The sequence below is a fragment of the Telmatherina bonti genome (assembly GCF_933228915.1).
Source record: "Telmatherina bonti genome assembly, chromosome: 22".
Lineage (NCBI taxonomy): Eukaryota > Metazoa > Chordata > Actinopteri > Atheriniformes > Telmatherinidae > Telmatherina > Telmatherina bonti.
Window position 1 is genome coordinate 7915906 of NC_136631.1, and position 13630 is coordinate 7929535.

The 13630-nt window shown below is 40.1% G+C and overlaps 1 protein-coding gene across 1 annotated transcript; it reads left to right on the forward strand.

Annotated features, from left to right (window-relative positions):
* Positions 1 to 2285: 2285 nt before the first annotated feature.
* Positions 2286 to 13087, forward strand: LOC306773043 (leucine-rich repeat and fibronectin type-III domain-containing protein 2; the record flags this gene model as incomplete). The annotated part of the gene is made up of 2 exons (XM_079262743.1): positions 2286 to 3661; positions 12100 to 13087. The coding sequence occupies 2 exons, from the start codon at positions 2286 to 2288 to the stop codon at positions 13085 to 13087; spliced, it is 2364 nt and encodes a 787-aa protein (XP_079118869.1).
* Between the last annotated feature and the right edge of the window lie 543 nt (positions 13088 to 13630).

Consider the following 13630-nt stretch of genomic DNA (forward strand, 5'->3'; position numbering starts at 1 on the left):
GATCAGACATGTGAACGGCACTGTTTATCACCTAAACGCATGTTTGAGTTTGAGTTCCAGCACTCTCTCCGTGCGGTTTCCATGGCAACGAAAAATGTGTCGTTTTAGAGAGTTTTTTTCTACTTGGAAATCCTTGTGATGTCCCGGGGGATAAGGTTCGGTGATTGGTTACCTTCTACTGGTTAACAAGGGCATGTACAAATACATCAGGCGGGTGGAAAACGTGGGATAAAGTTATTTCCAACGATGGCTGGTGAGTTTACCAAGGAGAGACATCCTGCTGCATTCGTTGCTGTGGGTTGCTGTTTTCCACTTCGTTTTCAGGGTCTGATTCAGGTTCCAACATGTAGGGCTGTGTTCTATGTGTTGACATTGTATTTTTCTTTTACTGAGTTCATATTAGCCTAAATTTTCTGTTTATGAGATGTTACAATGACGGCGAAAACAGGTGCGATCAATCCCAGACCTTCTGGGCTCAGAAATAAAATAAAATTAGCCTGAAATGCACATAATAGTTCCACTTTAAGGTAGAGAGCAAGATTTGGGACATGTAGACGCTTTGTTAGGAGCCTTAACCAAATCGTTCAAAAAGCACTTATCTACTGGAGTTTTGCTATCTACCTCTTTTGCTTCAGGTATGGTGTTACTATGGACAAATGCACCTTGAATTCTAACAAAAGCATCTGTAACTAGAGGACCAGTTGTCATTCTCAAAAGCCAAATATTCCCTCCAGTGTCAAAGATGGCTAACTGCTGAAAAATATTTTGTCAGAGGTGTTTAATCCAGGTTCCATAAAGGAAAAGTTCTGCCATGTTTGTGGCTCTACCTGTGCATTTAGAACCTGTGTTTTCACTAACTGGCTCATCCATCTTGCACTAGAGTTGAGCTGATTAAATTTAGCTGGTTTTGTAATGGTTGGAACAGCTGCTGGACAGGACTTCTCCTTTCATCAACACTTAATATGCATTTCAGTATGTTGCATGTTTACTTCTAATCCACACTGCATCACCAGCTATGAGCGTTTTGTCATTGGCTTCATATAATGTCTTCCAAATGCGATTTCCTCATAAACTGTGAATACAACCCACTGCCTCAACTTCCCCTTTCTGTCCTCCTTACCAGTTGTATTGCATTGAATAGTCACATGTCTGCCATTTCATGGAGGAAACAGATTTAAGCTCTGGTTCTGGCTTGCTGCTTTAACACTAAAATGAGAATCTAAAAATATAATCAAGTAATAGTCTCTAGATACAGTGCAAAACTTTACAGAACAATAGTAGTTATTTGTTTGGTCTGATAGTGACAATGGCTTAGATTCTGTTGCATTTTACTGTATATGATTAAAAACAAGATAAGAAACCTTACTCTATCGTGTCAGATTTATATGCTTGTTAGTGAATGCATACATGTGGTTAACATAATAAAAATAACCCTCATCATGGTTCCACAATATGCAGAGGAAAAGTCCATCTTTCATTAGTAAAAATTTCTCCTGTAAAAGAAAAAAGAAAAAAGTGTGATTGAAATTGATTTTTAGATTTTGAGTTGATTGGGAATTAATGATACAAATGTCTAGGGGAATTAAAAGTTTGCTGGGTGAAGCCAAGGGTGACCATTCATTTTTAGAAGCCAGCCAGGTGTGAGGGTTTGTTAAGGCTTTCAGACAGGCATGCTCATTTTGCCATCCTTGTCTGCACAAACGCCTTTTTCCTTTACTGTTATATTTGCCAAAACTATGTAGACACTGAAGGAATGAAGCAAATTGTCACATGAAAAACACCCATACTTGTGTACAGAAAATATAAACAGTGTAAACACATGGAAAAACATCCCATTATGAGAACCCGCAGCTGTCATTAAGATTTTGGTGTAATGTTTCCAGAAAGAACAAAACCATTGTTTACCCCATGAAGGCAGTTAATAAAAATAACCTCATAGTGCTGTTAATATCAAAGCTTTATTCAGAAAAAAGAAAACAACATATTTTTTTTATCCTCAAGCACTTACTGTACATGTAGAAGTTCTAACACTGAATTTTAATGGCAATATTCTCAAGGATGATCAACTGAGTTAATTAGGGTAAACTGTACTGTCCATTGTAAAATTTTGTCTGACCTAATATAATGAATAAATTTCGACACTGACAACAAACGCAGCATATCCTCAGTGCATTGCCAGAATTGTGCTGCTACATTAAATTGAGAAACCTGAAAAAGCTCTGAAGTTTGATCAGATCTTTTGTTTTTCTTCTTGTCTTTTCCAGGTCCCCCTTGTATGAGGTAACATGGACAAAGTGGTCATCTGTCTCCTGCTTCTGGGAACCGCAGTTACGATGGTCCATGCATGTCCCAAATATTGTGTCTGCCAGAACCTGTCGGAGTCTCTGGGGACTTTGTGCCCCTCCAAAGGCCTGCTCTTCGTGCCACCCCACATCGACCGGCGAACTGTTGAGCTTCGGCTGGGTGGCAACTTCATCCTGAAGGTCACCACTCAGGACTTTGCCAACATGACAGGTCTAGTGGATCTCACTTTGTCCCGCAATACAATCAGCGCCATCCAGCCTTTCTCTTTCATCGACCTGGAGACCTTGAGATCTCTACACCTAGACAGTAACCGTTTGACCGAACTAGGCCCCGATGACCTCCGAGGACTGATTAATCTGCAGCACTTGATCCTCAATAACAATCAACTGAGTCAAATCTCTAAATCAGCCTTTGATGACTTGTTACTCACACTGGAGGATCTCGATTTGTCATACAACAACTTGCGCAGTGTGCCTTGGGAAGCCATCCGAAAGATGGTCAACCTCCATCAGATGAGTCTAGACCATAACCTCATCTCCTTCATTGCAGAGGGGACTTTTACAGACTTGGAAAAACTAGCTCGCTTGGATCTGACCTCCAATCGTCTCCAAAAGCTCCCTCCAGACCCCATCTTTGCTCGCTCCCAGAGCAGTATGCTGATGAGCACTCCTTATGCACCACCTCTTTCTCTAAGCTTTGGTGGGAACCCATTGCACTGCAACTGTGAGGTGCTTTGGCTCCGAAGGCTGGACCGTGAGGATGATATGGAAACCTGTGCTTCTCCTACCAGTCTAAAAGGCCGCTACTTTTGGTCTGTTCGTGAGGAGGAGTTTGTCTGTGAGCCCCCTCTTATCACTCAACATACACACAAGTTGTTGGTGCTGGAAGGCCAAACAGCTAGCTTGCGCTGTAAGGCTGTTGGAGATCCTATGCCGACTGTTCATTGGGTCGCTCCAGATGACCGTTTGATCAGCAACTCCTCCCGAGCCACTGTATATGAAAATGGCACCTTGGACATAGCAATTACCACGTCCAAGGACTATGGCATCTTTACTTGTATTGCTGCTAATGCTGCAGGAGAATCAACTGCCTCTATTGAGCTATCAATCATTCAACTCCCCCACCTGACTAATGGTACAAATCGTACCACACAGTCCAAGTCGGGACTGTCAGACATCACTAGCTCTACCAAGATCAGTAAAGGGGAGCCAAAGCCTCTTCCAGAGAAGGTGGTTTCTGTATCAGAAGTGACTGCCGTCTCTGCTCTGGTCAAGTGGAGTGTTAGCAAATCAACTCCAAAGGTCAAAATGTTTCAGCTTCAGTACAACTGTTCCGATGATGAAGTCCTCATTTACAGGTAAGAATGATTAGTAAATCCAAATGGACTGAAATTGTGAGCTGAGGCCTCTCTGTTCATAGTGCCTAATTAATCCTGAGGATTAATCTTTTACTTGGACCTCACTTTATCAGTCAGTTGCCTATTGTTTGGAGGATAAATGCTTGAGACATTCAATTTCTCTGAAGTGTTACTTGAAGATCAATGCTCATCTTTCTTAATCCTCCTTGACATTCTTTTTTTTAAAATTATTTTTCCCTTAAACTTACAATTGATAGAGATGTGACTTCCACATTTTATGCATTAAAAGAAAAATCCTTGCACTGAACCATTAATTAGAAATCCAAGAAGAAAAAGGATTATAGACCTCATTTTAATGGATCCCGCTTAAGCTGCTCAAGTCCATAGAAGTGTTAGCTTGGCAACTGCAGCTGGAGATCTTAGGGCTCTGTGAAATCAATTTCCCTTTTTCAAATGAGACAGTGAATGCAGCAACATTCAACAGACGTAATTGGTTGGAAATATAGAAAACTGCCTTGATGTTTACCATTGAATCATTTGAGGTCCTTGTTGTCTGTTCAGAGTATTTGTGATAACACTGAGGATGCAGTTCAAACTAGGTAGCAAACTGCTAGTCTCTTTTTTAATCATTAGTTCACTGATGGTGTATTTCCTCGTCTGAGAATGTATTCCCCATGATACCTCTAACCGATCACGCTAACACCACAAGAGATGTATAATAAAAAGTGAGATACAGACTATGGGAAGGTAAAAGAATGGATATGAACTGTAATCAGAGATTATGACAAGACACAGCAAATTAAGAAAAATGTCACAGTGTCCAAACATTGTTGATGCCACTCACATCCCTCCTAACTCAATAATACGCTGTTTATCTGATTTTCTTGCATGCACGCTCTGTGCCAGTTCTCTAAGCCAGACAGGGGGGATAATTTAAATTTTCTGAATGTTTTTTTTTTTGCTTGGTGACAGAAATATTGGATGACTCATCCACGTTAACATTTACTAGAAACAACTCAAAGCGGCAAAATTGCTTCCCTGTAAAGGGATAAATTTAATGGCTCTCCTGGTGCTGCTTCAACTCAATATTCATTACTAGCAATAACTGCAGCACTTACTTCTTTTGAATACCAGTTTGAGTCACACATCTAAAAGCGTTTTCCTTCCTCAAAGTTCAAAGGTGTCAAATTTAAGATTATCAGTTGGCAAAAATGTAAAATGACATTCTTGATTGTTCTGTTTTCATGACCTCAAATACAACTAGTCATATAAAAGTGGCATGCATTGCCCACCTTGCAGCATTACTACAGCTTCCAAAAAGACCTGAACCAAACACTAGCTCCAGAAAAGGACCTTTAACATGGTTAAGTGATGAGCGTTGCTTAAAGCAGTGGTTCCCAACTTATTTTCTTTGAGGACCACTTTGATGCAGATATTAAAAAGCAGTGGGCTTCCTGCTCCACGCCATGCTGAAACCCTGCTTGGTTTGTAGCTTTTATTAGCGAGATTCTAACCATAAATCCTTATTCTGGCTGAGTCCTTTCTTTCACTGAAGCCAAAGTTAAAATTTACTACACAAGCCTTTCTTTTATAAAAAGAAACATAAGGAAAAGAAAATGGGAAGATTAACTGGCTCTGTGGTCATTTTCAGACAAGTTGCATTAATTAGGTGTTGCAGGAAAAATGGACATGAAGTGCTTCACTACTGTAGCTCCACCTCTTTACTGACCTCACTGAACCCCAGAACATGGACAAAAATAGATGAATACACAAGTCGTAGTTGTAGCCTTTTAGGTGGCTTTTGTTATTTATTCTTGTTGCTGTTGCTTTTTTCCCCCAAAGTAAATGTGGTAAAATATCCATTCATTCATTCATTCATTTTCCTAACCGCTTACTCCAATTCAGGGTTGCAGGGAAGCTGGAGCCTATCCCAGCAGTCTTTGGGTGAAAGGCAGGGTACACCCTGGACAGCTTGCTAGTCCATCACAGGGCCACACAGAGACAAATAACCACTCACGCTCACATTCACTAGGGGCAATTTAGAGTATCCAATTAACCTAACATGCACATTCTTGGACAGTAGGAGGAAGCCGGAGAACCCGGAGAGAACCCACGCAGACACGGGGAGAACATGCAAACTCCACACAGAAAGGCTAAATCTTGCCCCAGCCAAGGAACGAACCAGCAACCTTCTTGCTGTGAGGCCACAGTGCTAACCACTATGCCACCGCGCAGCCCATGGTAAAATATTGCACAGGAAATTTTGATGACCCCACCTTAGTCACTTTGCGATCTGGTTTAAAAAGTTGGAGCTTTCAGGCTACCACATCCTAAAACTGGGTCAATGTGAACAAAATGTTCAATTGATTGAAAAAAAAAAAAAAAAAAAAAAAAAAACTTTATTCAACACACTTGAACTTGATTTTTTGTATGGATATGGTATTTTTAATCCCATTGGTTCTGAAAGCTCAAAGCCTTGGGGACCCTCTGTCCTCTTTGGGGCTTCTGGATCCCAGATTGAGAATCATTGTTTTTAACCAAATGGGATCCATGTCAGTGTCTTCCCAAAGCACTCATCCTCCTTTTTTTTTTTTTTTTTCTTCATTATTGCAGTTATTCAATAAACTCTTTTTTTATGGGATTTTTTTATGGGATAGTGGTCATTGAGCCCTACAAATTGCCCCAACATCCTGACTGAATGACTACACGACCTCTACATTTGACACACAAAAGGAAAAGGATAAATTGCATCTGAAAATCTGGGGGTAGGACCAAGGGGAAGAATTCAAATAAGGGCCAGAGATGACTGCATGCACTTTCACTTGATGGCCACATTGCATTAGATTTTCCATTGCATTTGAAGCACATGACCAGTTTACTGTTATTTCATTTCTGACTAAACCTACAATAAATAAGTTTTTAGTTTCTCACCTCACAGACAAAAGGTGCATTTAGGTACCTAGCCGAATGTGAATGATTAAAACAATCATAAAAGAGCTTTAATCAGGGCTTAAATCACAAGAAAAGGGTTTTGTGATGGACTATGCGGTGTAACATTCCTGTGACTGGATTGTACCCTTCCTTTCACCCAAAAGACTGCTGGGATAGGCTCTAGCTTCATCGCTTGCACCCTTCCAGCTTCAGCTTGCACCCTTCCAGCTTCAGCTTGCACCCTTCATCGGACTAAGCGGTTAGGATGATGGGTGGATGGATGGATGGATGGATGGATGGCTGAATGGATGGATGGATGGTAATGTTGGGCTAATGTAGGCCTATGCTATAACAACATATAAATATTTGTGTTATATTGAGGTATTAGACCTGCTCAAATGATCCTGAGCAGAAAAGGCTGCAAACAGTCCAAACACATGATTCAGAAAACACACTACTTTGCATTTTAAGATGTTTTAAACAAAACAGATTAAATAAAATTAAATTCAATTATAAAAAAAAGTATTTTATCCCAAAGCAAAATGATAACTTATTTAAAGTATATCCCTTGTGTCCATGCCACTATCTGAATTTGCTTTACTAAGACTTAAAAAGCAAAGTCAACAACAAACCAAACACCAGTAGCTCATTTTCTCAAACAGACTTTATTTACTATTTCTTCAGAACCTGAAAAATAAATTCAATGTTTCAGATGGGGATTAATAATTCTACTTTCTAGAGAAGCCTGAGGCCTTATTAGTTTGCTTTCAAACAGCTTTTAAAGGGCACTTTACATTAGACAGATACAGAGATAGACAGCTTCAGATAAACCAAAAGAAATATTTTATTTACTATTATGGCAGTTTTGATGGTAATTTTCTGCTGAACCTATTTTTTATGCACAGCTGGTGACTGTTAAAAGTATTTTGCACTAACTTTCACACTCTCCTTGTTCACAGTAAATGATGCTTTAAAATGTCTTCCATTATCACAACTGCTCCTGGTATTCGCTTCATATTCAGCCGAAAATGTCCATGCCACAAGATAATAGGTTTCTGGAATCAAAACATGACCTGTGAAGACAGGTTAACTGCAGTCTTCTTCAACGATTCCGTTATGATTTCACTGCTTGCACATGCTCACCTACAGCGTGACTCTAGCTGGCTGACTCTGTGTCCCACTGCCTGCACTCAAGAAACAGCGTGATTAAAAATCAATCAGAGCCACGTGGGGCAGCAGAGCGACCGCATGAGCTCCCTCGGACACGTGAGGAAGCACAGCCTCTTCCTGGTTAAGGAAAAAGGCAATTAAATATGAATAATGAATTGCAGCCCCACTGCTGTCTGGGCTATGTAGTGGAGGCGCTTCAGAGGGATCACAGCTTTGGATGCGTGTTCTGCAGGAAAACCTCAAGCCAACAATGGATGAATGATCGAGGAATCTATTTATAGATAACCACCACAACAGTGTGGCTGAGTCTTTAAGGGCTTGTTTCTGCTAATGTAGGAAACAGCAAAGCCATTAGCTGCTTATGTGTTCCTTGTGTAATAGCATTGATTTTTTTCCAAAGTATAATCTATTAATACATTTTTTTTCCCTGCAAATATTTGTATATATTAGTTAGAAGATAATTCTCAAAATGAGCTGAGATCTCTGGGCCCCAATTATGCATGTTGCAATGAGCAAGAACCCATTACTTTATTCTATACATTAATTGCCTGACTGTGGTAGCAGATCATTGAACATGTTCCCTACAGTTTCCCCTCCTTTCTCCTCTGTTCCATATGCCTTGTACTACTACAGAGCTCTGGCTGAGTCAGAAAATATAGCTACTCTTTCAGTATCATATGGGAGAAATTCTAATATATGCTCTTTTTAATAACAAGTGATCTGTTTATTTTCAGACAGGGTTTATATTGGGTTTGGTTGTCTTTCATGAGGCACGAGCCCAGCACTTCAGATAATTATAGTTTTCTGTTTCAGCCGTTTGCTTCATCGTTTTTCATTCCTTGCTATATGTTTGAAGGTAGAAAGCAATTTTCTTTCGGAATTAAAGTATTTGGACTATTTTTTTCTAACATCATTATTTTAATTAGTCGAGTTCCTCGACAATAGTGAACCCTGCTGTTACTTCAGATGAACCCCCTGTGGTACAAAACCACGGGTCTTGAATCACTGATGTCAAGTATTTTACAGAAGAAAGGACCAGAGTTTCATTCTGTCAAGTACAAACTGGTTTTACTCGCATGGCTCTGAACAGGCTGGAGAAGTCTCTCAGACACACAGCATCCTGTGGTTCCACTGCCACTCGGACTGATGCACCAGTCAGACAATGACAAATGCTGCCTTATTTGTATGTGGCACAGTCCACATAAGGGGGAGTTGCTGTAAAATAAGTTCTTAAATTGTAATACCAGTAAAAAAAAAAAAAAACAGATTTTTTTTTTCTGTTTTGCTGTTTGATTCAGTGTCTCGTGATAATTTTTGTTTTGGTTTCAACTGACTGTTGGTTTTAACACATTTTTATAGAAAAACATGCATAAGTGCTTATATTAGCAAGTTTTCAGGTTGTTGATAGATAATTTCAGGCTAATATTGTTAATAGAGCCATTTTACAAAGTTATTGGGTTCTGAACAGCAAAAAATAGCTGACTTTTTTTTTGGGGGGGGGGGGGGGTTATTAATTAAGAAACAACAGACTAGTAATGTATTGCGCCATGCAACTAAAATCCCTGTTTAAATGCAGATAAGGCACGACAGTGTGGGTGTATTTGTACAATTCAGCAACATGGTGACTCAAAGTGATTAAGAGAAACATTGAAACAGAAAACAAGAAAAACAATTTAAAATGAAAAAACAAATGAAAGAAAAAAGTCATCAGATGAAAACAGTATTAAAAGCATAAAGTTATAAACTTTTAACAGAACAGATTTAGATTTTTTTTTAACTCAAACTATTAAAATGCAGCTAAGAACAGGAGGATCTTTAAAAAAAAAACAGAGTTCTGACTGAGACTTTCTGGGAGTTGCTTTCAGACATGTGGAGCAGAGAAGGTGAATGCAGCTTTTCCATGTCTGACTCTGGGACCTGATAAAAGACTAGGTTCAGAAAACATGAGTGGTCTGGTAGGTTTAGTCCACAGGTCACTGATGTATTTTGGTCTTTAACCATTAAGAGTCTTATAGACCAGCAATAGAACTTTAAGTCTATCCTCTGACAGACAGGTGGCCAACATAAAGACCTCCTCGATGGACCAATCTGGTCCATTCTCTTGGTCTTAGTGTAGACTCAAAATAGCCACACTACTCTGTTAGATAAATTTGTAAATACACTTACCATAATTAAGCTCATGCTTAATTTGCCTTCCTCTAGACCAGCCTTTCACCCAGAAACTAATGCAGTAAGCAGTTTTTTATTCTTTTAATGGTCACGTCAGATAAAAGCTGTGGTCATGTAAAAGATCTTTTAAATGGCCTGAATTATTGCTTGTTATGAGGTTTAAAATTCAAAATTGAAAGTAAACTGAAACTTACAAATAGTTTAAGAACTTTTTGACACATCATTAAACCTAGGAGGAAGTTGGAGCTGGATCAGAGCCATATAATTTAGATCACAGAGGACACTTCAACCTTTAGTGAACATAAAGAAAGACTGAAGGAAATACACAGTAAAACTTAGCAGCTTTTGTAGTTAAAGTAAGAACATTTCCCCAAAGAAAACTCTGCTGGGACCAAACAGGCATGTAACCTTAAGAAAACCACTTGTCGGCAAGGCTAATCGAAAAAGTTAGGACTCAACAGTTGCAGCAGAAAAGAATGATGTGTGATGAGCCCAAATTTTTCTTGCTTTAAAATCAATGGGATCACCAAGGTGAAAGAGTAGCAAATGAAGTACAGCACTCCTAAATATAATAAAGAGGCTTTTTTCCTTCCATCAATACACTTTTTTCTTCTTATGGCACAGTCATATTCCAACATGACAACGCCAGGATTCATCAGGCTCAGATTAAAAATGGTTCATGGAGCATAAAACATAATTTTCACACATGGTATGGCCACCAGAGTTTAAGGCAATTTAGAACTTTTGGGATGTTCTGAAGAGGATGTCACACAGTGATCTGACACTATCATAAGTACAAGACCTTTGTTTCTAGTTTCTAGAAAGTGCCAAATGTGCATCCCTCAATGATAACCTAAAGAGTTATTTATTTGTTGGGGTTTTTTGTGTCTCACTGCTGAAAATACAAATGACTCAAGTTGCATTAGGACAGTAGTTCCACCAGTGGGTCCCTAACCACCAAGGGGTCTCTCAAGGAGCACAGGGGGTTGATAGGCTTTTACCATTCAGACCCAGTGAGATTGAAATGAAGACCATGTCCACACTGAATCGAGCTGAAGTGGACAAGACTACAGAACTGAACAGAACAACCAGAATATATTATTTATTATGAGAACCTTACCATATAAAGCATAAAACACAGTGAAATAAAGGATGACATTGGATTAGGGCAGGGGTCCCTGGGTTTTTTAGTGTTTGCATGAAGCAGGGTCCTAAAGGAAAAAGGTTGGGAACCACTGCCTTAGGTGACCATGGATGCAGCAGCCATTAGTACAATCGAGTTCTATTGAATAATCAATAATGATATTGAAAAGTCAGGGAGGTATCACAGTGTATTAGACAAATGTTGAATAAATGAATGTTGAACATGCTACAAAGCTTCCACTCAACTTCTAATCCCTTGGCTGAATATACATGTTATTTTTCCAAAACTGGTGTAGGTGGAGATATCAGTTATTGCATTCAGCATAATTGCAAATATCCTTCTCAAACCTGACTCCTCAGCAGACTTGATTGGTCAAGCCGCGCACCAACCTGACATAGCAACAATATAATGTTATTCTTGTCAAGTTATGAAAACAGGGTTAAACACGTTTTCTATTAGCAGAACATAATTAATTACTAATTGGATTCCCTGCAGTCTACACAGAAAATGGATGAGTTTGCTGGATGAAAGCTTGTGTCATCTGTCTGCATAATAAAAATGTAGGTTTCTCATTAATAACTACCCCATTGATAAAGAACACCTATGTGGGAGCCCAGTTCCAAGTAGCTCTGACTCTGAGCTTCAGTGAAAAACTCAGAGGCTGAGCTAATTACTTGCATTTATACATCTGGAATTATAAGATTGGCTCAAAACACCTTAGTAAAAGTTGAATGGAATGTACAAGAAATTACATTTTGCCAAAACAGTACTCCAAAAGTGGCCATTCAGTGCTTATCTCATTACTGTTTTCTTCACGCATATCAAATGAGATTTACAAGGAGCAATGAAGTCATCTTTCTGAATTACTCTCTGCATATAAATAGCTACTTAGCATGGTTATTTTAAGCTATTTCTTTAATCTGCTTCAGCATATCAGACTAATATAAATCTGCTTTCAGCCAGCTTTGTCTTGATTTCATGTGGGAAAAGAGCTATAATATGTTTTTTCTGTCTTTGTTTGCAGAATGATACCCATGATTAACAGGGCCTTCATAGTCACAAACCTTGTCCCGGGAATGCAGTATGACCTGTGTGTCTTGGCCATCTGGGACGACACTGCCACCACACTCACTGCCACCAATATTGTTGGCTGTGTCCAGTTCATGACCAGAGAGGACTACCCACAGTGTCAGTCTCTTCACAGCGGCTTCATGGGTGGCACTATGATTCTTGTGATTGGCGGCATAATTGTGGCCACACTGCTGGTGTTTATCATCATCCTCATGGTTCGCTATAAGGTAACCAGTGGGATCCAGACTTGTAAATTACCCACAGTGAGTAACACATACTCACAGACCAATGGAGGAGTAAACAGGTTCAATGGTGCCCCGCCTCAAGTCAAGTCCACAGTTGTTGTCATGCGTGAGGAAATGGTAGAGTTCAAGTGTGGATCTCTCCAGAGTAGCCTGTCTTCGTCATCTTCCTCCTCCAACTCTTTAGACAGCCAAATGGGAAGGGGGCCTGGCGATCGCTACAGTGTACAGGGCAGCGAAAGCAGCACCCTGCCTAGCAGCAAGTTCAGAAGGCCTGGGCATGGCACCAAAGCACGGCAAAGCTTGGACCACCTGCTAGGGGCCTTCACTGCACTGGAGCTGCGAGGGATGGCAAAGGACCAAGGGGCTTCCTGCTCCTCCACCGTTCCCAATACGAAGACCACAGTGGCTGTGGTGCCACCATCTGATAAAGAACCCCTACTGGGGAGAGCTGAGTCCACCACCATGCTTGGACGTATTCTAGGGTTTCCCCAGGAGGGAAAGCCCAAGAGAAGCCACTCGTTTGACATGGGTCACGTAGGGGCGGAACAGTGCCGAAGCAGCCAGCCACGCAGGATCAGTAACATCTGGACTAAGCGCAGTCTGTCTGTTAACGGCATGCTGCTGCAATATGAGGACAGCGGAGATGAGAAGCCCTCCTTCGAAAGCTCTGAGTGGGTGATGGAGAGCACTGTTTGAGAACAAAACTATTGTGCAGTCCATGGCCAAACAACAAGTCAAATCAGACACTTAAGAAGCTTGAGCATAGAGGGAGGGGGTTCCAAAGGGAGCTGTCTTTGGGTACTGCATGAAATTCAACCATGTGAATACTGTTGAAAAGATGTAAGAAAAGACACAAAAATCTATAGATAACTGGTGATTGAAACTTTCCGACAGTGTTGACTTTATTTGAAAAATGCTTTAAAGTTTTCAAACAAATGGAGACGTTGCCCATGGAATAACCCCCCAACCCCCATCCCTCCCAATCCACAGTCAGAAAGAAAGATGAGAAATTCATTATGGATTTTGTCCATCTCTGTCAAAGGACCTGAGAACCAAAGGGATTTTCTTTGACTGTGGTGAACTGGATGACAATGTTGTGGACCTTTCAGTATGATGTGGGACCACTGGAGCAGTAGCGAGAGACCAGCGGAGCTATCACAGTAGAAGATTAAAAACAGAGTCATTTTTATTTTCATCTGTGTTTTTATATCAATTTTACTATTTATTATTTTTGGTTAT